At 48.0% G+C, this 23823-nt stretch overlaps 1 protein-coding gene across 2 annotated transcripts; it reads left to right on the plus strand.

Moving 5' to 3' along the window:
* The first annotated feature begins 425 nt into the window (after positions 1–425).
* Positions 426–23743, plus strand: PEF1 (penta-EF-hand domain containing 1). 2 transcript variants are annotated; one of them, XM_014460514.2, is made up of 6 exons: positions 7079–7213; positions 12782–13201; positions 16819–17095; positions 20290–20445; positions 20928–21071; positions 22780–23743. In XM_014460514.2, exons 2-6 carry the CDS (start codon positions 12833–12835, stop codon positions 23007–23009), a joined length of 1176 nt encoding a protein of 391 aa, XP_014316000.1. In that variant the 5' UTR covers positions 7079–7213; positions 12782–12832; the 3' UTR covers positions 23010–23743. The 2 variants fall into 2 exon arrangements, with proteins under 2 accessions (XP_006094321.1, XP_014316000.1); XM_006094259.3 differs by lacking the exons at positions 7079–7213; positions 12782–13201 and adding an exon at positions 426–549 and having other exon boundaries at positions 22780–23009.
* The last annotated feature ends 80 nt before the right edge of the window (positions 23744–23823 follow it).

The raw sequence follows: 23823 nt of genomic DNA on the forward strand, positions 1-23823 counted from the left end.
AAAGACCACACGCCCCACTCCAATGCTACTAATTGACTCGTGGCGTCTTGACATTAGAGCGAAGTACTGCGGCCATTGCCTTTATCTTTCCCAAGTGGCTTCTGTTCCCTGTTGTCATGGTAACCGCCGAACCACACCTCGGGCGGAAACTTGGAGTGACACAGGAACTAGTTAGTGTGATGTCTCCAGTTTGCCAGGTTAAAACATGGCCACCGCCGCAACACCTAACTTAAGCTTCTCACTAAATACCCCGGTCTGACTACCCTGGAGCCTACTCTACCGCAGGAGAGAGAGGAACAACGCCACAACAGCGAGCGAACAAAGTTCCGGAAACCCCCATCCGACCTTTCACTCCTCCCGCCTCTCTGGGAGGCACCCGACCACCGCCCAATGGCGTCACTTCCGTCGACCTCGGCGCCCAGGATGGACAGGCGCACCATCCAATCAAAAGTGTGGGTATGTCCCCAGGGAGCGGTTTGACACCGGAAGTCCGACCCCTCTCCGACTGGTTACGTCAGAATCGACATGGCTGGCTATCCCTACGGGCAGGTGAGTTTGTGAGGGGCAGACGAGTCCAGGCAGGGGCCCCAAACCCCAGCTGTGCCTTCTCTCCTGTTTCTCCGTGCCCTTCCTATGCTGAGGTTGACTTCAGCGAGGTCTCGCGTGGATGCGAAGGGAAAAGCGATGGTCGGTTGCGCCGGTCTCACGTTACGCAGAACTGCACGTCGCGCTCGCGAGGCTTTGGGGACCTGGGACCCCCCCGCCCAGACTCAGGCTGGGCTTGGCCCGGGCCGCGCGCGTTCCCGGAGCTCCCGCAGGGTGCCGGGCGGGGTCGTGGGCGCCAGCACCGCGTTTAGAGCACTGGTCCGTCGTCGGTATCATTTGGGGCGTCGGATAATAGCACACCCGGGACGGATTGCATCCGAATAATCAGGAGAATCTTTGGTTTTGGTTGACTCCACACGTGAGCTTGTTTGACTACTTGGCACTTGGTCCAACGCCTCCGTTTCAGACCCAGGAAAAATGAAACGCAGAGAAGACACACACTTCCCCGAAGTCGCCAGGCAGTGAGGCAGCAGACCCTGGAGCTGTCAGCAAATGCTGCTTCTCCGCCTGCCAGCCCTTCTAGATCCAGCCACGAGCACCCAGCCAGGCGATGCTGTGGCCGCAGCCCGTTGTTGGCTGGGAGAAGGGCTGAGAGAGGAAGTACGGTTGGGAGGCAGGGAGGTTCCCCCGAGCGCGGTGTTGTGCCTGCCGGAGCCGAAGCTTCCTACTCGATAAAGTAGGGCCAAGCAACAGGCTCTACCCGGTACTGGTAGAGCCATTCCGAAGAGGAACGAAGGGATGCTTGTAAGCCATTTGGCACCACCAAGAGTGTAACGGGTGTTACCTTTTCGTGTTTTGATTTTTACTAGACTCCTCGAAGGCCAGGGCTGGGAGGGGCCCTCAAAATAGTCCCTTCATTTTAAAAGGAGAAAACAGCCCAGAGAGGGCTCCTGAGTTACCCAAGATCACACTCATTTAGGAGGTAAAACCCATGCAGGAAAAAAATAGTTAAACTAGGTCATACGGGGTATTACAGAGTGCTCAGTGGGGTCCAGTTAACATGCCAAAAGATGGGACAAGAACCCGCCGAGGGAGTGCAGCCCGTGCGGTTTTTGCACACGCTATTTGGATCTCCGTTCTCTCAATCATGACGACCTGGGAGGCATACTAGCAGGGAGTGTCATCCCCAGTTTATAGCTGAGGAACCAGCCCAAAGAGGTTAAGCGGCTTGTCCAAGGTCATACGTAGCAAGCAAGCGAGGGGATGAGGCCAGGGCTAGAACTTAAACTCCTTTCATTGCATACTTAGCCGAGGTAGGAAAGAGAGAGGCCAGCATGGGCCGCAGTTAGGAGGAAGTACTATAACCTAGCAGTGTTTCCCAAGCTCCATTCTATTTTCTGAGTCTTGTGAAATGTTAATAGGTATTGCTAATGGAGGAAGATTCTGCGGTTAAATAAGTTCACAGAATACTCTGTTAAATAGAGCTGAACAGTTTCACCACAGGGCACCTCAGTATTTCTTAAGTTTACTTAACCATGGGGACCCCTCCCCCTTTTTTTAATGTGTAGTCTTTTTTTTTTTTTTTTTAAATACTAGTATTCTGAGAAACCTGGTTTGGGTAAACATTGTCACCGTGCATTGTTTTTCAGTGGATGGTCTGCGTCCGAATCACCTGGGAGCTTGTTAAAAAAGCACACTTTGGGGTTCCGCCATAGACCTGATGTGCAACTAGGAAGTACCTTACGTTTTAATAAGCTTTTGGAAGTAATTTGTATGTGTCCTAGAGGAAGTGACATAGAATTTAAGAGCCTGAACTTCCAGGTTGGACAGAACGAGGCTAGAATTCTAATTCTACTACTTAATAGTTATATGCCCTTGGACAAATTTATCTAAGGGCTTGGAGCCTCCGTTTCCTACTTGTAAAAAGAGAGGACTAATACTTCATAGGACTGAAATGAGGATGAAGTATGATAAAACCTACAGGAAGCTTGGCACATTGCTAACACATAGTGTGTGCCAGCGCATGGTGGCATAGTTCTTGCTGCTGCGATTGTCGTTATCATGTCATGCTGCCTGGGCCTATGCCCAGTGAAATATTGAAAAGGAGGACAGAGAAACATGTCTGGAATAGAAGAAGAAGTGCTTTTGTTTCCCCATCATACCCTTGTCTACCTCTTCAGCTCCTGGTCCATGGTGTCCCAGGAAAGGAAATGGGTTGTTTTAAAGCATCCAAAAGCATAGCGCCACTTCCCCTCCACCCGGTACATAGCCCTGGAGGATTCCAGCTTATTATTAGGAGTCAAAACTAATTTTCCACTTCCTCTAGCCCAGGGTCCTCAAGCATGACTATGTGTTCGAGTAGTAAAACTCAAGTCCCCTTTGGTCCTGTGGAGGAGCCAGCCTGATGGGTTTCAATGCTTAGAGCTTGGTCTCTGAGGCCAGAGAGATTTGGCTTCAAATCCTTGCTCTGCCTGTTGCTTGCAGAAGGTTCTTGGAAAAGTCTGAGGCTTGGTTCCCCTTCTTTAAAAGGGGGTTGCAATGAGCTAATCCATGTAAAGTGCCTGATACGGTGTTTTGGTATAGTAATTACTCCCCCTGGAAAAGGGATACAGATATATGAATGGTACAGACAATGTACTAAGTATTAAATGGGAGTAAGTGTAAGGTGCTAGGACAGCACAGCTGGGATACCTAAACTCAGTCTCCAGGAAGAACGGTTTCCTAAAGGAGGTGGCATTTAAGCCCCACATTGAATCCCCAGTAGGAGTTAGCTGGGTGAAGAAATGCATGGTATTCCAGTAGAGGGAATATATGCTCCAAGGCCAGGAAGCAAGTGAGAGCCCAGTATTTTGGAGGAATTTAAGGAGATTAGTCCATGTGCTGTGAAGAGGGAGAAATGGGTAAGAAATGAAATGAGAAAGGTAAGCAAGGATCAGATACCTTTTGAGGAGTGTGGACTTGGTCCTAAGAGAAGTGAGGGAACTGCTGACGCGTTTTCTCCCATTTGTGCTTTGGAGCTGTTACCATGGAGCACTGTGGGAATGGGTTGAAGCAGGAGGGACTGGAGGCAGGGAGACCAGTTTCAAAGCTGTTGAACTAATCTGGGTCAGAGAAAACAGTGACCTGGTGAAAATGGTTTGGGAAGCATTTGGGAGGTAGAGTTGAGGAAACTTGGTGTCGGAGGGGAGGAAAGAGGAGGTGCCCAGGAAGGCACTAGGATCTCCCACTCACTGAGATGGGAACGCAGAGGAATAGATTTGGAGGGAAGGTCCAGGAGGGTGTTGGATACCTGGGTCTGCAGCTCAGGTGAAATGAAGCTGGAGGGAAAGGTGGAACCTTTGGAGTGTCAGCTCAAACATGGTAATTGAAATCTTGGGACACTTCCTGGCTCACTGTTTATTGGCTGCAGATTTCTGGACTTTAAATATTTTAGGAGCTTCTGCTGGTGAATGTCCAAGCCACTCCTGTCCCACGATTGTTTAACCCAAGCATGTCAAACTCTCTGCCAAATATTGTTGTGGTCCAGCCAATATAATGGTATGTAAGAAACATTTTAATAAAAGTTTTGTAACTTAATTTTTACAATATCCTGTTATACATAATTATTAATATCGGACTACAACATTCGCTAATGACAGATTACTATAATTGTGCTGCATTCATTTCCCTTACGTGCAGGCGCACCATTTCTCTCCACTGATACTAGCAGTGAATATTTTAGCAGAAGATTGACATGTCATTAGTCTTGTACTGAGTTGTTTGGTGTGTGCAACAGGAAATATTTCGCTTTTGGAGAACAAGAAAAATAGGTTTATTTGCTTATTTTGTGCAGTTATTCAGTATCTGGTAAGTTAATGTTCAAGAAAAAATATTAATTTTTATTAAAATATTCTATTATTTTATGTTACTGATTACTCACTTATTTCAGCCTTTTGTATTCAGCATATCTCTATCGAAATAAACCTACGTTTCTATGAAAATTGAAGCTTTTTTTTGTGGCCCACATAAACTTAAGCCTTGTTTATTTGGTCCATATTAGCCTTTGAGTTTGACATACTTGGTTTAACCCCTTAGAATAGGCTCTAGCCTCCTCCAGCAGGCACTTGAGGGGGAGCTCTGGAGAACAGACTTGCCTTGGCAATGCAGCCGACTCTCTTCCCCATCAGGGCTCAGCATGGGTCAACCTTTGACCCTTCCAAGCTTCACAAGAGTCTTGGATGTAGAAGCATGAGCCTTCAGAGCCAAAAGAAAATAGAGGACTTTCTGAGTGGATTATTTGGGGTGTGAGCTCCCATCACTTGCAGGAATACAGACAGATTCTAAGATTCCAAGATTGACTGAAAGGTTGGACTGTAGGGTCTTTGGGATTTCTTAAAATACGGTGGCTCTCAAATTAGGTCTAGGAACTGGGGTGCAAAAAGAATAAGATTCTTCTGCATCTCCCTGATTCCTGCGCTTGAAACCTCTGAAAGAGCACTAATCCAACCCTTCCCCCTACACCCCCTCCTACAGTAGAAATCCATCATATTTGACAGATGCGTTTAGGACAATCCCTGGCATCGGCACATGGTAGATGCCCACACATTTATTGAAGAGAGTAGTGTAGTGGAGTCATGCAGATCCTGATTAGAATCCCAATTCACCTGTTTTAGCTGCATCATCACAGGCACAATATTAAACTCTCTGCACCTTCATTTTCTCATCTGTAAAATGGAGATAATGCTGCTTTCTTAGGGAATAAAACTACTCTTACGGGACTGAGGATCAGTGAGAGCCAATTGAACTGGAAGCATTTAGCAGAGCCTCAATAAAATGTTAATTGCCCCTCTTCCACCCATTTCTGTGATGCTTTGGAAACCATGGTTACTGAACTGTCTCCTGTCCCTCCCCCCCCCCCCCCCACCCCTTCACGATCTTGTGTTTATCAGCATGAAATGCTCTGGGGAAAACTCTTAAAAAGGTTGACGGCATGGAGTAGTATAAAAGAACCTGAAGTCGGGATTCTGGTTTTCATTTCTGATTCAGACCTTTACTGACAACTTGATGACCCTGGGAACCTCTTTTCCAGCCTGGATTCTGCCTGAGTCGGTGGCTCCACTTCATATTTTTGTGCAGCTAGAAATCTGTCATTCCAAGCATTTTCCTTTCCTCCCTCCTCCCTCCAGCTCTTCCCTAACCTAATTAGTTACCAAGTCATGTCTAGTCTGTCTCTGAAATAGCTTCAGAATTCATCCTGTGCTCTCAGTCTCCAAGCCTGCTATCTGGCTCAAGCCCTGCCAGCCTGGGGCTTAGCCTACCGCCTCCCCCTCTCTTAGCTACGCCCTCCCCGCTAGCTCATCCTCCACACCGCCGCTGGTTAATTCTCTAAACAAGGCTCTGATCTTGTTCCTTCCCACTGGAAACCCTTCTATGGTGCTCTGTTTCCTCCAGCATAAAGCCCAAACTCTTCAGAGTGGTAGTCACTTGTTTAGAATTTTATGGAGGCTTGCAGGTGCCAGGCACTGTGCTGGATCCTGAGGTACCGTGATGAATGAGTCCCACTGTCTGCCCCTGGGGAGCTCACTGTTGCATGGAGACAGAAACAGAAACTACTCTTAAGATACCAGTAACTCACCAGCTAACTGAAGTCCTGCAGGAGAGGTGTATAAAGAGCCTACCGCTCAGTTCTTGCCTCTGCCCCCTGCTTTTTAGCCTATTCCTTGGCCACTCCATGCTTGCTCCTAGATCTGTACCTGTGCCTTTGTCTCTCTTCTCCCTTCTGTCTGGAATGTCCTTTTCTGCCTTCCTTTTGGAGAAGGCCTATGCGTCCTTCACTGCCAGCTTCAATGTTACACCTGCCTCCTCCAGGAAGCCTTCCTTGACCCACTTCATGAGTTTTTCATCTGATTGCCCACTTATCATTTGACAAACAGAACGGAATTCCTCAGCTCATGCCTCCTTGGTAGCGTTTAAGTAGATTTTTCTGGTGGTATTGATCAGACTATCGTAATTATCTGTGGGCTCCTTGAGGACAGACCCTATATAGTTCTGTGCCCCCAGGCCTAGCATAATGTCATCACCCTGTAAATGCTTGCTAAATGAAGTCTTTCAACAGTTGTGCACCTGAGTTTCTTCATCTAAAAATGAGCCTACTAGTTTCTTCCTTCTTTCTGTTAGAGGATTTGCCGAAGACCACCGCATAGCAGCACTGGCATGAAAGTGCAACAAGGAGTTTGGAAACCCATAAACCTTGGGTGTCAGCAGGGCTGATGCCAGCACAGATTGCTCTTGCTGAGATTGCGGGGTCTGGAAGCATTCCCTGACCTGATAATCTTTGAGTAAATGTCTACTGGCCTCTACCGACCTTCGATACTATCTGCTTACTATGTGCTCTGCCTACATGCTTTATTAAAAGCAATTGTATGACCAAACTGAATAAAAACAGGCAAGACTAGGACTCGTCGTTCCTCTCCCAAAAGAAGTTCCACCTGGCCCCCATGCGTAAAACTTATTTCTTGAGTAGGATCTTAATTGTGCATTGGCCGTCCTGCAGTCCCTCCTAAACCCACTGTGCAGGTCATGGCAAGTGGCGCCTGAACAGGTACTTGAGAAGGTTCGCCTGAGGGGAACGAAGTGAAGTGGAAGTTCACTGAACGCACAAGCCTGTGCCAGCTGTGGAGTTGCAACCGTAAGTGAACGGGGACTTTTCTGAAATTAGCCAGGCCATTATGGGGCAGAATTCGAGTAAAGGGGAAAAACATTATTGTAGACTGTTGGCTTGCATGCTCAAGGAAAAGGGAATTAAGGTGTCAGAAGGTACTCTCTTAGTTTTTGCATATCATCATAGAACATAATCCCCGGTTTCCTGATGAGGGCACGTTAGATGTAGAGTGTTGGGAAAGAGTAGGACAGAACTTGAAGAGAGCTCATCAGCAGGGGAAAAACTTGCCCCCGAATTGTTTCTCCTTGTGGAGCATGGTATTGCACTTGCTGGAACCTTTTAGAGAGGCAAAGGAGGCTGGACTTCTCCCCTTACACCCTCCGCTCCTACAGAGGCGCAGAAAGAAAAATTGGAGGAATGGCTTTCATGTCCTCCTCCACCTCTGTGTCCTGATCCTGAAATATTGATTCACCGCCAATAGAATCAGCTGTTCAAAAAGCTATCCGGGAGGGATTAAGGGACATGACAGTGGAGGAGAAACTTGCTTTACCTGTTATAGAGGGAGCTAACCCACATAATTCAAATTAAATACTAAGACAGCATGACAAATTTGACTTTAAAATGATAAAGGCTTTGCGTGAAAGCATAGTACAAAATGGTCCTACAGCTCCCTTTACTGGAGAAATCATGACTAACATTCCTGATGCATTCCTGCCTCCTTTCGATTGGTACGCTTTGGCTCATGCAGCCCAAGATGGAGGGGACTACTTGCTATGGAAGGGAGAATTTTTAGAGAGATGTCAAGAGCAGGCTCGTACCAATCGAGGGCAGAATGTCCAAATAACTTTTGAAATGTTAGCAGGACCAGGACAATACAGTGACTTGCAAAATCAGCGAGGGTATGTGCAGCAAGCTTATGAGCAGATTAAACTTTGTGGAAGAAAGGCCTGGTGGGCTTTACCAGGATCCTGAGGGAGCTTTTATTAAGTGTATGCAGGGACCTACGGAATCATTTTCTGATTTTGTGGCTCGCCTTACTCGAGTAGTGAGACGGCAAATACAGCATGTAATAGCAAGAGACATCTTGATTCGGCAATTAGCATATGAAAATGCCAATGCTGATTGTAAAAAATGTCCGACACCTCTAAGAAAAAGTGGTACCATTACAGAAATGATTCAAGCATGTCAGGATGTAGAATCAAGCACTTTTCATGCAAACTTACTAGCTGCCGCTGTAACAGTGGGGAGTAAAAAATGTTTTAATCGTGGGAAGCCAGGACACTTCCAAAAGGAATGTAGGCAGCCAGAAAGGACTCAGGGTGGCAGACAACAGAGGGAAGGCGTGAGCATTCCACCTCCCGCACCCTCCTTGTGTCCTAATGTCAGAAAGAAAATCACTGGGCTAATCAATGTAGATCTGATTTTCATAGAAATGGGCAGCCCTTAAATCAGGGCATAGGGCATGGCCAGCGCAGGGAAATGGCCAAAGGGGCTTTCCCCAGCCCCGTCAACAACAGGTGGCTTGCGCCCTGCAAGCCCCACAGTGAATTCCCTCATCCAAGCCACTCCAGGGAATGCAGACCTTAATCTCACCCACACAGTAGCAGTCACTCGGATCCCTGACATAGCTCGGCAAGCTGTTCCTATGGGAATTGGGGGCCTTTACCACCAGGTACGTTAGGACTAGTCTTAGGAAGAAATGGAAACACTGAAAGGACTGTTTTGCCTGGAGTCATAAATTCAAATTATAAGGGAAAAATCAAGGTAATACTAGAATGCACAGATTATGCAAGTTACCCCAGGACAAAGAATTGCTCAGCTCCTACTCATACCTTATATTCAGCAAGGTAAGGCTATAAATAGAAAAAGAGGAACACAAAATTTGGAAGCTCAAATATCTATTAAATACATGAAATTAGTAAAACCCATCCTATAATTAATTTAAAAATAAAGGAAAAACTAAGGGTTTAGTAGACACTGAAGCTAATGTCAGTGTTATTAGTAAAGAATTCTGGCTTCCAAATTGGTCTATAGTAGAAACTATGGGGTCTATTACAGGGGTCATATTCCTGATAATACTCAACGTAGTACTGCAGTGTTAAAATGGCAAAATTAGAAAGGATAAACAGAATGGTTTCAGCCCTATATAGTCTCTGGAATTTCAGTCAACTTATGGGGCCGGATGTTTTGGAGGGTTTATAAGCGTGTATTGTTACCGGCAAGGGATAGCAGTTAATAACTCAGATGGAATAGCAAGCTGGTCAAGGTTTAGGGAAAAATAATCAGGGGATTAGAAAACCCATTCAAGCCAAAGGGAACCCAGGAAGACAAGAAGTAGAATATCAGCCTTTTTAGGAATGGCCATTAATCAATCTCCTCACCCTCATGCTAATCCTATACAATGAAAACATAATAAACCTATATGAATAGATCAATGGCCATTAACCAAGAAAAAATCAGGGTGTGTTCATGAATTAATACAGGAACAACTGAAGGCTGGCCACATAGAGCCTACCAATAGTCCTTGGAATACTCCTATAGTGACAATATCTAAGAAGGTGACGGGAAAGTGGCGGTTGTTCCATGTTCTTAAAGCAGTTAACACTACTATACACACCACAGGAGCTTTACAGCCTGGACTCCCAGCGCCTTCACAAATACCTCTAAATTGGTCTCTTATATAGTAGTAAATCTCAAGAATTATTTTTTCACCATTCCCTTGGCACCTCAAGATAAACAAAAATATGCCTTTTCAGTACCATGCATTAACAATGTAAAGCCTATAAAAAATATCAATGGAAAGTTTTGTCTCAAGGCATGGCCAATAGCCGCACCTTGTGTCAAAAATAGTTGCTCAAGCTATTCAACCATTAAAAGGCAAATATCCCCAGCATTACATTATCCATTACATGGACGACTTGCTCTTGGCAAGCCCACAGGAAAAGCAGACTTTAGCAGTGTTTACCCAATTAAAGCAGCAGTCACCAACCGGTGGTTCGTGAGGTCCGAAAGGTTGGTGACCACTGAATTAAAGAAAAAGACTCTCTAAATAGGGCTTAAAAATTGCTCCAGAAAAGGTACAAAGAGAAACGCCCTTTAAATACTTAGGAACCATAATTAAAAACCAAGGTGTTAAGCTTCAAAAGGTAGAAATACAAAAAAATTGCCTTAAAACCCTGAATGACTTTCAGAAATTATTAAAGGACATTAATTGGTTAAGACCTTATCTAAAAATCTCTACAGAAACAATGACAAATTTACTCAATATACTTAGGGGTGACTGTGATCTTTCCTCGCCCCAAACATTGACAGATAAAGCTAGGGAGTAGTTACTAAAAATTAAACAGGCAATATCCTCAGCCCAAGTAGCACAGGTACAGCCTAAGTTGCCTGTGTTAGGACAGATTAATCCTACTATAAACAGTCCCACTTGGGTCATCTTCCAAAATAAGGACTCTCCTGCTATTATTAAGTAAATTCACCTATGGCAGTGGTCGGCAAACTGCGGCTTGGCAAACTGCGGCTCGGCAAACTGCGGCTCGCGAGCCACATGTGGCTCTTTGGCCCCTTCAGTGTGGCTCTTCCACAAATTACCGGCTCTTCCACAAAATACCGACTTCTGCGCATGGGCCACGAAGTTTCAATCACACTGTATGTGGTATTTTGTGGAAGAGCCACACTGAAGGGGCCAAAGAGCCACATGTGCCTCGTGAGCCGTGGTTTGCCGACCACGGACCTAGGGCATCAAACCTCTAAAACTGTGGTTACATATATAGAACTCATGGCTCAATTAAGACCTCAACTCAAAAAGCACTGCAGGCAGCTTAAAGAAGAAAAGCCCCAGTACATTTATCCTCCCCTTACCAGGAAGCAGTTAGAAACCTTATTTCAGACTGATTTAAATTGGCAAATTGGAATAAGTGAATATTTGGGGGAACTTAGTTGTCATCTACTGAAAGACAAATTACTACAATTTTTATATTACATCCCTATTATTATACCAAAAAATACTAGACAGGAACCTATTCCTGAAGCATTAACTATTTTTACTGATGGTTCCTCTAATGGTAAGGCTGCTTATCATACAAAAAAGTCAGACCAAGTCATCCACACTAGTCACACTTCTGTACAAAGAATTGAATTAAAGGCTATCAAGGCTGCATTGCAAAATTTCCAGAAGCCTCTCAATATTTCTAATTCTGCCTATGCTGTTGGCCTAGTAAACAAAATTGAAAATACTCGATTAAAGTCTATACTATTTAAACAGTACAGCAAATTGTACAGCAAAGACAATATCCCTTTTATATTACTCACTAGAGGCCTGGTGCATGAAAATTCGTGCACTTGGGGGAGAGCGGGTCCCTTAGTCCGGCCTGCGCCCTCTTGCAGTTCACGACCCTTCGGGGGATATCCACCTGCTGGCTTAGGCCTGCTCCCTGGGGGATTGGGCCTAAGCTGGCAGTCAGACATCCCTCTGGCAGCCCAGGAGCCCTTGGGGGATGTCTGACTAATGGCTTAGGAAGCGGGCCTAAGCCGTTAGTTGGACATCCTTAGGGCTGCCGAGGAGGCAGGAGATGCTGCACTGGCCAGTCATGAGCTGGCTTCTGCCTGAGCAGCACTCCCCCTGTGGGAGTGCACTGACCACCAGGGGGCAGCTCCTGTGTTGAGCATCTGCCCCCTGGTGGTCAGTGCGCATCACAGTGACCGGTCGTTCTGCCGTTAGGGTCAATTTGCATATTGCCCTCTTATTAAACATTATATCAGGGCTCATATCACCCTGCCTGGTCAATTAACAAAAGAAAATGCATATGCCAATCAGTTAGTCATTTCATTATAGCAAGCCACAGAATCTCATCAGCTTTTACATCAGCCTGCCAAAATATTATCTAAATAATTCTCAATCACTCGACAGCAGGATAAACAAATTATCAAGGAATGTCCCACTTGTATGTTACATCTGCCTCAAGGGCCCAATACAGAAATTAACCCTCAAGAATTGAAAAGGGAACATATCTGGCACATGAATGTAATGCATTATACTCCTTTTGGATGTCTTGGGGCATTGCATGTCTCTGTAGAAACCTTTTCAAAGGTCCTTTGTGCCACCACATCTACAGGGAAAATGGCAAAACAAATCATTAATCATTGCCTAACTTCTTTTGCTGTCATGGGAATTCCAAAAATTATTAAAACTGACAATGGACCTGCATACACAAGCTGTCATTTCTTGCAGTTTTATACAAAATGAAAAATTCAACGCGTTACAGAAATACCATACAACTCCCAAGAACAGGCAATTATAGAACACCAACATCAGTGGCTAAAATCCCAACTTGAAAAACAAAAAGGGGAAATACTAGAGAAATCTCCTGTAGGTAGACTACACCAAACCTTAATTACCTTAAATTTTTTCACTTGTAATTACCTTAAATTTTTTCACTTGTAATGTTGATGGTAAGACTCCAATGAAGCTACACTGGTGTGATGAGCCAAAGGAAAAAGGCTTGGTCAGGTGGAAGGATCCTGAGTCTGATTTATGGAAGGGTCCCGACCCTTTGTTAACATTTGGTCGAGAATATGCTTGTGTATTTCCAGGAAACTCCTCCAAGCCTGTGTGGATTCCTGCAAGGAACATCAAACTTCAACATGGATCCACGGGAGGAACTGACCAAAATATTGAAGACCTTGCACCCGGAACCTCAACCTGTACCTCCTCAACCTGTACCTCCTCAACCTGTACCACCTCAACCTGTACCACCTCAACCTGTACCACCTCAATCTGTACCTGTGGCCACAGACAATCAAACACCCTACCCCAAGGTAGTACTAACCCCAAGCCTCGTGCAGAGGCTAAGGAATACGAGGCGAACGAAGCAGACAAGAAACAGTTTGGAAATGACATGGGGGATGGTGAAGAAGACAATTCAGAAAGCTGAGCAAGTTTGTGAGGATACAAGAATCCCGAGAACACCTGAGAATGTTTTCCTTGCCACGCTAGCAGTCATCAGTTGTGCGGTAATACTACTAGGGGTACATGGGGAATTGTATTAGACTTATGTTCCTGACCCTCCATGGATGAGACCCCTTACTTGGGCTGATCTCCCGCCTAGTATAGTCACCAATAATATCAAGCACCTTGTTCATCCCAGGGGACCACAGATAGGACAAGGAAGTATCTGGGCAAACTATAATTATACGGGTGTCACCACACAGCTTCCCTTTTGTATGACAAAGAATCAAACTACTGCACCTTTGTGTGTAGAATTAAAGAGAGGTCTTTGGTTAGCATGAACACCAAAGGAAGTGGGGGAGGGGGGGCAAAAGCCCACATACATCTACTATCCCTGGTTGCCCCAGAAGAGGTACAGAAAATGTAACATTACTAAGATATCCCCCCGCTAAGCCATTATGTAAAAATTTTTATAAATGTTATCCCACAGGGGAAGAAATTAATTGGCAAGACTGTTATAGTGCCTACCCCACCAACAGCAATCTTAATAATAGTTTTTCCTTTGTGAATTGGTGTCCCCATGGGTCTGCATATAGTAGCAATCACACCTTAAAATGGAAAGGGACGGTGTCCTGCCTGTATGTTGAATCTAATCACTCCACCTCGTGGCATGGAGGAGGATTTGTTGGATCTCAATTACAACATGATCATTGGCCCCTACAAAACACATAATGGAAATTAGCTGTTGCACTTGCACCTATAGAATGGTACAGTTATCACTCTAGCTTAAATAACTCTACTCATACTTACATCTTATGGGGAACGCCAAATAAGACAGTATTTGCCATCACCTGTGTATCTGATCTTGTACTCCTCTCGGGCCCCATCCAGGTGTGCCTTAATGCAAGTTAATTGTATAAGGCCGTGGTCGGCAAACCGTGGCTCGCGAGCCACATGCGGCTCTTTGGCCCCTTCAGTGTGGCTCTTCCACAAAATACCACGTGCAGGTGCGCAGGTACAGTGCGATTGAAACTTCGTGGCCCATGCGCAGAAGTCGGTATTTTGTGGAAGAGCCACACTGAAGGGGCCAAAGAGCCACATGTGGCTCGCGAGCTGTGGTTTGCCGAGCCGCAGTTTGCCGACCACTGATATAAGGTATCATGCACAGGCTGCACACTATCCCATTGTGTTAATTCCACCTATCAAAAGGATTCCCTCATGATATTAAGACAACCTGCTTTCGCTTGGGTTCCTACTAACCTAACCGAGCCTTGGGAATCTCATCAAACCTACCAACGGTTACATGACCTAGTAAAAATCTTAAAATGACAAAAAAAATTCCTTGGCAGGTTAATTGCAGGACTCTTTGCTCTAGTATTACTTACTTACTTCTGTGGGAATTGCTGCTTCATCCATGGTACAAACTGTTCAAACTTTTCAGTTCGTACAACAAGTTAAGAAAAATGTAACCAAGACTTTGTCCATACAAAAAAGAATTGACAGTCAATTTGAAATAGAATTATCGGCACTAAAATCTACAGTTCTATGACTGAGTGATAAAATCCACAGCTAAGAGCAAAGAATGTCTCTACAGTATCATCATAATTTTTCCCAGATTTGTGTGACCCCCGTTCCCTATAACAGCACCTTACACCCTTGGGAATCAGTAAAAAATCACCTTCTTGGTACTTAGGGTAAAGGTAACACAACCCTTGATATTTTAGAATTACAACAACATATTGCACAATTATCCCCGGCAAACTTACAAACTAGTTTCTTAGATGCCTGGCAACAATTTAAAATGGACATGGAAAAATACAGTCCTTTTCATTGGATCTCCCTACATGTACCTTTTAGCATAACCACTATTGTCTTTCTTATTCTTGGGTTTGTGTGTTTATTTTTAGGCTGCAAATGTGAATGAAAAGTCTCAAAAAGACTTAAGCCCTACAGACGGCATACACTTTCCAAGGTTTATTAAGAAAACAAAGGGAGATGCCAGAGACGACCGCATAGCAGCACTGGCATGAAAGTGCAACAAGGAACTTGGAAGCCCATGAACCTTGGGCATCAGCAGGGCTGATGCCAGCACAGATTGCTCTTGCTGAGATTGCGGGGTCTGGAAGCATTCCCTGACCTGATAATCTTTGAGTAAATGTCTCCTGGCCTCTACCGACCTTCGATACTATCTGCTTACTATGTGCTCTGCCTACATGCTTTACTAAAAGCAATTGTATGACCAAGCTGAATAAAAACAGGCAAGACTAGGACTCGTCGTTCCTCTCCCAAAAGAAGTTCCACCTGGCCCCCATGCGTAAAACTTATTTCTTGAGTAGTGTCTTCATTGTGCATTGGCCCTCCTGCAGTCCCTCCTGAACGCGCAGTGCAGATCGTGGCAAGGATTGTTGACAGGATTCTGCCAGGAGCATTTGTGTGTATGTGAAAGTGCTTTGAAAACTGTACACATGAGGGCTTTAATGCAGGGCGGGAAGGAAAGGGTTCAGTTGCTGCCAGGCTGCGCCGGGCCCCTAGAATGTGATAGGGAAGGCCAGAAGACCTGTCTGGCAGCCCCTGCTTTGTTGGCCTCAGGGCATTTCTGAGGGTGCCCTGTGCCAGATGCAGTTTATGGCTTTGTTCACAGGGCTTATTGTGGAGCAGCTACTTCCTGGCTTGGTGTCCAGCCTGTTCTTTGGGTGTGCCTAGACTTTGCACAGTCCCCACCCCCTTTTCTATCGTACCCTGGAATCTTGTTCCCTATTGCGTAAGGAAAGAATGCTGTAGCAGGAGCAGTGGGAGTCTTTGGGTTTGGGTGTGGGTGGGAGTGATCTAGCTCCGCCTCTACCTTCAACTCATCCTATATAATAAAAGCCTAATATGCAAATCGACTGAATGGTGGAACTATCAGTTGCTATGATGTGCGCTGACCACCAGAGGGCAGACGCTCGACGAAGGAGCTGCCCAGCCCGCAGGCCCCAGGCCAGCTAACGCGGGTGCCAGTGGGGGCCCCCCCCATCACCCCACTGGTAATCCTGCAGAGGGAGGCGACCTGTGGCAGCGGTGGGGGGTGGGGCTGGTGAGCAGGTGGCGCCAGACTGGCCAAGGTCAGTGCCAACGGGCCTCCCCCCCCCATCGCCCTGCTGGTTGCCTTACAGATTGGCCCTGATCACCGGCCAGGCCTAGGGAACCCTACCTGTGCACAATTTTGTGCACCGGGCCCCTAGTAGTGTGATATGAACAAGTCCCTTCCCCAGTTTTGGCTGAAGAGGTTACTAGTAAATTGGGTGACCATGCCTCTCCAACTCTCTTGGGAATCATTTTCATTTTTAAGTCTCAGCTCAAATGCTGCTTTCTTAGGGAAACCTTCCTTGATTTCACCATCTCATTTGTGATCCATGGCACATGACTTATGCGTCCATTTTAAACACCTATTTCCTTATTCGGGTTCATTAGGTGTTAGGTGTTACGGAGAGGATTTCCATGCCTCTCCTGTTAACTGTGAGCTCCTTCAGAACTTGTCATTCTCCTTTATATCTCTGCCTGAGTTTACTGCACAGGGCTTTTCTGATGATGATAATAATTTAATAATGATTTATTGATCATTTTCTTTATGCCCAACACTGTTGTTAGAACTTTTTTTTCTTATGTTAATGGTTCTCAGACTGGTACCTTGCTCTTCTTACAGGCCTCCTCAGAAACTGGAGAACAAGCGCCTGGAGCCCTTCCGAGCAGCTGCTACCCTGGTGGAGGGCAATATGGCAGCGGGGTACCCCCTGGTGGTGGTTATGGAGGAGCTCCTGCCCCTGGAGGGCCTTATGGATACCCCAACCCTGGGGGCCTCCCCTCTGGAGCTCCAGGAGGACCCTATGGTGGTGCAGCCCCAGGGACCCCCTATGGTCAGCCACCTCCAAATCCCTACGGTGCCCCGCCTCCTGCGCCTTATGGACAGGGACCTCCTCCAGGTAAGTAGGGATTTGGGGCTCTAGATGCCTCTGACCTTGTTCTCAGTTACCCAGGGCCCATCCTTGTCCTTCCTGTGGATGTGCAGGCAGCCCAGCATCTTGCTTCTAGCTTCAGCATGCATCAGTGGAATAGAAGTGTTTTAGTCAGCTTTGCTGTGGAACAACAACTCTCTGGCTACAACAGCAAACATTGCTTTCTGTTGCTTGCTCACACTCATTTACTCTTGCTTACATGTCAGCAGCTATGGGTTTGGCTGCTGAGATTCTGCCCCACGTGTCTTTTCTTTCCAGGCTCCAGGCTGGAGGAACAGCCGTTATTTGAGATTTGTTCTTGTTGCAGATAAAAAAGAGCAGGAGAGTCAGCAGGAATGCGTAATACCTCTTAAAGTCTCTGCTTTCAAGTACTTTATATCTCCCACTCCCGTTCTCTTGGCCAAACCACACCCCCTGGTCCAGCCTCTTACCAATAAGATGGGAGTGGATACTCCTCATGGAGGGGCTCTGCAAGCCACCAGGCAGTGGCGAGGATGGACAATGCTCTTACAGGGGAGGCGGTGGGGGCAGGGCATAGGTGAGCAAATAATTGGAGATAATACAGCCTATCATGGGGAGAAGCCCCATTTCTGTGGGAGACTGACTGCTATATGTAGAAAGGCAAGGAGTGTAGCTGTTGAACGCTTGGGCTTTTGAGATCAGACAACCTACTGACCTGACCAGATTATTTTACCTCTTTAAGCGTTAGTGTTGACATCTGTAAAATGGGCGAGTGTCCCTCACAACATTGTTAATAAGGATAAAATAAGAATATGCAGGTAAACATGAGCACAGTGTCTGGCATATGGGAAGGGCTTAATAAGCAATATTCTCTGAGAGAACTTGTACGGAGACATTCTTAGCAAAGAGGTGTCAGCATTTAATGTGATAGCAGATATGGCAAGGGCCTTACCACTGACAGATGCTGAGGCAGGCAGATGGTGGGATGAGTTAGGGGAAGGATAAAGAGCAGAGATACTAAAGGTGAGGTACTGGACAACATGGGGAGGAAAAGGGGCCTTGGCTATTCAGTGGAGGCAGAGAATCTTGGGTGAGGCTTTCGGGCTCAGTGAAGGTTTCTGAGTGGTCTCAGGGGCCAGGGGAGGTGAATTCCCGGTCCCTGGTTTCCTCCCACACTCATAGCCTCTTCACCATATGCTGTTCCCAGGAGACCAAGCCAGCAGCAAGGCAGCCTGGAACCCGTCTGGTGCACCTGAAGGGCCTCCTGGGAATGGTATTGCTGGGAAGCTGCAGCATCTTAGCAGATGTACCCAGGCAGGAGCCTCTGAGGGCGATGTTCAGACCAGGGGGTTCTAAACACTGAGCTGTGGCGTTTATCTTGGCAGAGCCCAGAGCTTCTGGCCACTTGCTTTTAGCTCAGCAGCTTCATGGTGGATTTCCTCATCCTTTCAAAATCTTGTCTCTGAGCCTACATGAGGTCATTGTAGGGAAACCTTATATTGGAGGCTGATCCCTCCAGGGCCTGAGACCAGAGATAATCTCTGGGGCTGCAGAAGAAAGGAAAGATGTGCCTTAGGCTCTTGGCTGCTCTCTCTGCAGCTCTTCACCCATCCGGCCACCCACCATTGCCTCCTCTGCAGTGCGGCTAGTGGCTCCTGGAGCAGTGCTCTAAAGTGCGATCCATATATCACCTGCAAAAAGAATGGGACTCCACCGGAAGCCCCACCTCAGCCCCACTGAGTCCGGGATCTAAGGTTGGAGCACCACTGCTCTGTAAGACAGGGTTGGCCAGTAAGGGTGCCCCACCGCCCACTGGAAATACCCGGATGCCACTCCAAACCCAAAGGGCCTTTCCAGCCTCCTCACCTGAATTGCTTCTCCCTCCCATCAACCCAGGACCCCCCGGAGTACTCTGAACGTCCTCTGTGCCTCTGTCTTTTCAGCTCTGTCATCCTTTCAGATCCAGTTTACTGAGTATTCCTTCCTCCGTGGAAATGGGACTGCACACATTCCAGGCCTTTTGCTACAACTTTCTGTTGCTGTTATCTGGTTTTATCATCACAGCCACCTCGGGAAGTAGGTCTGAAAAAAGGAAACAATTAGTCTGAAGTCGCACACACTAGTAAAAAAAAAAAGGGTCAGAGCTCTTTGCTTTCAGAGCCCGGGCCCATCTATGCAAACTGCAGGGACCCCCTGTTACAGAGACTGTCCCTCTGGGGGCTGTGGCCCTCACTCCCCACGGCAAAGCTGCTGTTTTAGGAAGGATGGTGGGGCTGCCTAGTTTCCCATTCAAGGAAGCTAGATAGTCCCTCCGTCAGGCAAACCTGGCCTCATCTTTGGGACTGGGTGGTGGTTTCTGTGCTCCAGTGGGGCCCGTGGCTGTCTCTGATACCGCCTGTGCGAAGGGGCCCTTTTTGTGGCCAGTTAAGTCATTAGGTTTAGCAGTACTGTGTCACTCTGGTCTTTCCTAAGATAGTCTTCTGTGCTTCTCCACTTTCATCTGTCATCCTTTCCCCTACTCTCCAGCTCACTCCACATGTCTCTTCAAGTGAGTGAGCCTTTCCTCCATCTACTGACAGACACACCAAGCTACTTACGGTACATACTCCCAGCAGACACACACAACACTAATAAGCTGCAGTCACATAGTGCTTAGCTTGTAGCAGGCGCCGATTTAAGGGTTTTCATATAATTATATCTTCATAATTTATGAAGTAAATGCTACTGTGGCCTTATTTTACAGATAAGAAAACTGCTACACAGAGAATTTAAATAACCAGGGGCTATAAAATGGGGGCTGGGGGCTGAGACTCTGAGGGGTCTTGGGTTGACGGAAGGAAGAAGCAATTCAGGTGAGGAGGTTGGAAAGGCCTTTGGGTCTGGAGTGCTGTTACACTGAGGCCAACTCGGCATGAACTGAGCACTTTACCTTTCTGTGCCTGCCTCTGTGCCTGCCCCTGGGGATTCAGATGAGTTAGGCTCCTGCCCAGAGGTTGCTCCAAGTCTAACCAGGAAGGTGGTTTAAAAACATGTACACAGTGGAGTGAGCAGGGCCATAAAAGAGAAGGAGTAGGTCCCCTTAGATCTCTGTGGATAAGAGAACCCCTAGACAGGGAGGCACTTAGACTGGCTCTACCAGCATTTCTGCGGATTGGCCTCGAGACCTCGTTTGACTCCCTGGATTGCACCCCTTCCTGCAGGTGGCGCCCCCCCCAATGTGGATCCTGAGGCGTACTCCTGGTTCCAGTCAGTGGACTCCGATCACAGTGGCTACATCTCTGTCAAGGAGCTGAAGCAGGCCCTGGTCAACTCCAACTGGTCCACGTTCAATGACGAGACATGCCTCATGATGATAAGTGAGTACCAGCCCTTCCCTGTGGGCTCAGGCTCGGGGCAGAGCCACCCGATGTCTGACAGTGGGTGGGTGACCATTCTCAGAAAAATCGTTTGGCCAGGGGGGATTTCAGACAGGAAACTGGGTTCAAGGAGCGATCTCCTAGACTGAGAGCTCTTCCCCTGAGATCTTTTCTCGAGTCCTAGGCCCTGCTGAGTCACAGGCTCACTCCATTTCCCATCCTTCAGAATGGGATCCATGCCCTGGTAGGAGATGGCAGGGAGGGGTCATCTGCCTGCAGAGAGAATGCGGTTCTGGAAGGGTGGCCAGGGCGGGGGCTGCTGTGGCACCTGATGAAGGTAAGTCGTGGGTAGAGGCATCTGGGCCTTGGGCCTATGGTTCTGTGGAGTCTCCTGCTCCATCCAGCCTGAGGAGAAGGGCTGCCTGAGGACCCCTGGCCCTCAGCCCTGAAGCCTTCCTTCCCTCTTTCCCCGTCTCCCCAAGACATGTTTGATAAGACCAAGGCAGGCCGCATTGACGTCCACGGCTTCTCAGCCCTGTGGAAGTTCATCCAGCACTGGAAGAACCTCTTCCAGCAGTACGACCGAGACCGCTCGGGCTCCATCAGCTACACAGAGCTGCAGCAAGGTGAGTGCCGTGTTCTCTTCACTCCCTAAGCAGAGCAGGGCCTTTTCTCTAGCCTCTGACTGCCAATGTCCACTGCCCTGCTGAATGTAGCCCTCAGCAGACTTACTCCTCCCCTTCTGTGGCCTGGCTGCGGCTTTGAGCCAAGACCCAGGGCAAGGGAACAGCTGGGTCCGGGGTCAGGGCTGGACTCCTGATGATGGCACTCCCGGCAGTGCCAGGTGAGACAGGCCCAACCTACAGAGCCTTGGGGATGGAAATGTAGTAGCCCAGGGTCCTGTGAAACCAGGATGTGTGGTGTGTGTGGCTCTCTCTGCTCTCGTCTCTAGTATGCTGAATGGGAAGAGCCCTGTATGGGGCTTCGGAAAGATGGCTTCTCAGACCACTCTAAATGCTGCAGTTGGGTAAGATGACCAGCGGCCACAGTTCCAGGTCTGGTTCCAGTTCTGACTCTAGAGCAGCGGTCGCCAGCTGGTGGTCCGTGAGGTCTGAAAGGTTGGTGACCGCTGCTGTAGAGGAAGGGTGTTAGTGGTCTGATGAGAACCTGACAGGCAGCTTTGCCACCTGAGCGGGGGAAAGGGATCCCCAGAGAACCCAGCCCCTTGCCCTGGCTGTGGATTTCAGTCCTACTAAGGAGTTCTGTGGCAGGGAGGGGAGGTGCTCACCATATCTGCACCCTGGCAGAAGGGAGAGGAGATGGCCTGTACTGATCACCTACTGTTTTACAGAGTAAATATTGGTAAGGGTGATGTTATCACAGCCAAACTAGTAGTTATTGAATGAATATTGGCTAAGCACTGTAATATGTACTTTGAACATGTTACATTATTCATTCTCCTCATGTGCTAGGTACTGTTTATTATCTCTCTCTTCCCCACCCCACACCCCACCACCACCCCTTAGATGAAGGGTCCCTTTTGATTATCCTTTTATGGATGAGAAAACTGAGGCATGGTGTAGGCAGCATACTCGGGCCGCATAGCCAAAGGAGAGGTGAGACTAGCCTGGGGCAGTAGGTTATGCAGAGAGGAAGGAAGGAAGGAAGGAAGAAAGGAAGCCTCCCAGGCGGAGGGACATGGGCAGCAGCACGTAGGCTGTGACCTTGGGACTGCCCACAGCCTTGCCTGGGTGGATGATGATGTTCTTATTATTTGTCACAACACTTACTGAGCGTCTGTTATGTGTCGGGTACTGTGCCAGGTGCTTTACATGCTCTCCTTTCATCCTTACAGGAACTGACAGGTAAGTATTGTTCCCATTTAGAGATGGCAAGTCAGAGGACTAGCAAGGTTAAGTAACTTGCCGAGGGGCTGTTTTGACTCCCAAACAGGTCCTCAGGACCCGTGCTGTGCTGCCTCTGCTGGCCGCGCCGGTCAAGTGGTCCTAGGGGCTCAGACTTCCTTCTGTAATGTGGACGAGTCAGAGCTGAGCGTGGGTGGCCTGGTGTCATTCTGGGGCCCCAGGAGCCCCTGACTGACAGATCGTAATGGAGATTTAGAGAAAGGGACGAGGCCTTCCAGCGAAAGGAGCATCCAGGCAGAGCCCCTGTTGTGCTGCTGCCATCCTGGACAGACCCTTGGGACTTCTGTCCTCTTCCTCCTTTGGTGCTTGATCCCTCAAAGTCCCCTGAAGTGCTGTGCTCTGTGGAGCTGGCCGATGGCAGTGCTCACGATGGGTTTTTGTGTCTGCTCTGTGTGCCCCTCCTCTCCAGCTCTGTCCCAAATGGGCTACAACCTGAGCCCCCAGTTCAGCCAGCTCCTGGTCTCCCGCTACTGCCCGCGCTCCGCCAGCCCCGCCATGCAGCTAGACCGCTTCATCCAGGTGTGCACCCAGCTGCAGGTGCTGACCGAGGCCTTCCGGGAGAAGGACACAGCCATGCAGGGCAACGTTCGGCTCAGCTTCGAGGACTTCGTCACCATGACCGCTTCTCGGATGCTCTGACCCAGCCCATCCGTAGAGTGGCGTGCACTGGGGACCTCTCCTGGCTTTGGAGTGGGAGAAGCATGTGGCCGCTCTCCTTTTCCTGCTCCTCCTGATACAGCGCTGTTCGCCGAGAGGGCCGGGACCCCTGTGTCATAGCCACCAAAGAGAGGGGTCCTGGGCTTGACGTAGGAGAGGACTGGAAGTTACAGATCCTTTCAGCCCTGAGCATGTAAGTGGCACAGCCTTGCAGCAGGAGCCGGAGATGCCAGTCATTGTGATCGGCTGAGCTCCAGCCTCTATCTTTCCCTTCTGTGCCCCGACATAAGTGTTCATCAGCGTTTTACCATGAGCACCTGTGTCCCCGAACCCGCTCAGTCCTATCAAATGAAGCCAGTTTCTCCAAAGTGGAATCTGACCAAGCGTGAAAAAGATGTGCCCAAGGGACCAGGGGCTTGCATCCCCCCCCATCCCCCCCACCCCTCCCCCAGGCCCACAGTCGTGTGTGTCAACTCCTAGCCACCTGGGGCTGTCCCTGCTCGGGGAGTTGGGGCAGTCTGCTCTCTGGGCATGTTGGGCCAGGCTGCTGCACTCCTCAGCTCGGACCCCTCCCTTGCCCACCACTCTGCCTGGCTTCAGTCCCCAGGGGACAGTTGCCACCTCCCTCTGCCAATGCCCTTTTCATTCAGAGCCAAAAGTTCAGTGAAACTGTAAGCTTCAATAAAAGGATGAACTCTGTTCCACATTTTCCACCATGCCTTCCCAGCTACAGGTTTATGTGCTCATCTGTTCAGTCACTCATTAATCCTTTCATTCAACAAAGATTTAAGTATCT

Source organism: Myotis lucifugus, unplaced genomic scaffold (assembly GCF_000147115.1).
Source record: "Myotis lucifugus unplaced genomic scaffold, Myoluc2.0 scaffold_131, whole genome shotgun sequence".
NCBI lineage: Eukaryota > Metazoa > Chordata > Mammalia > Chiroptera > Vespertilionidae > Myotis > Myotis lucifugus.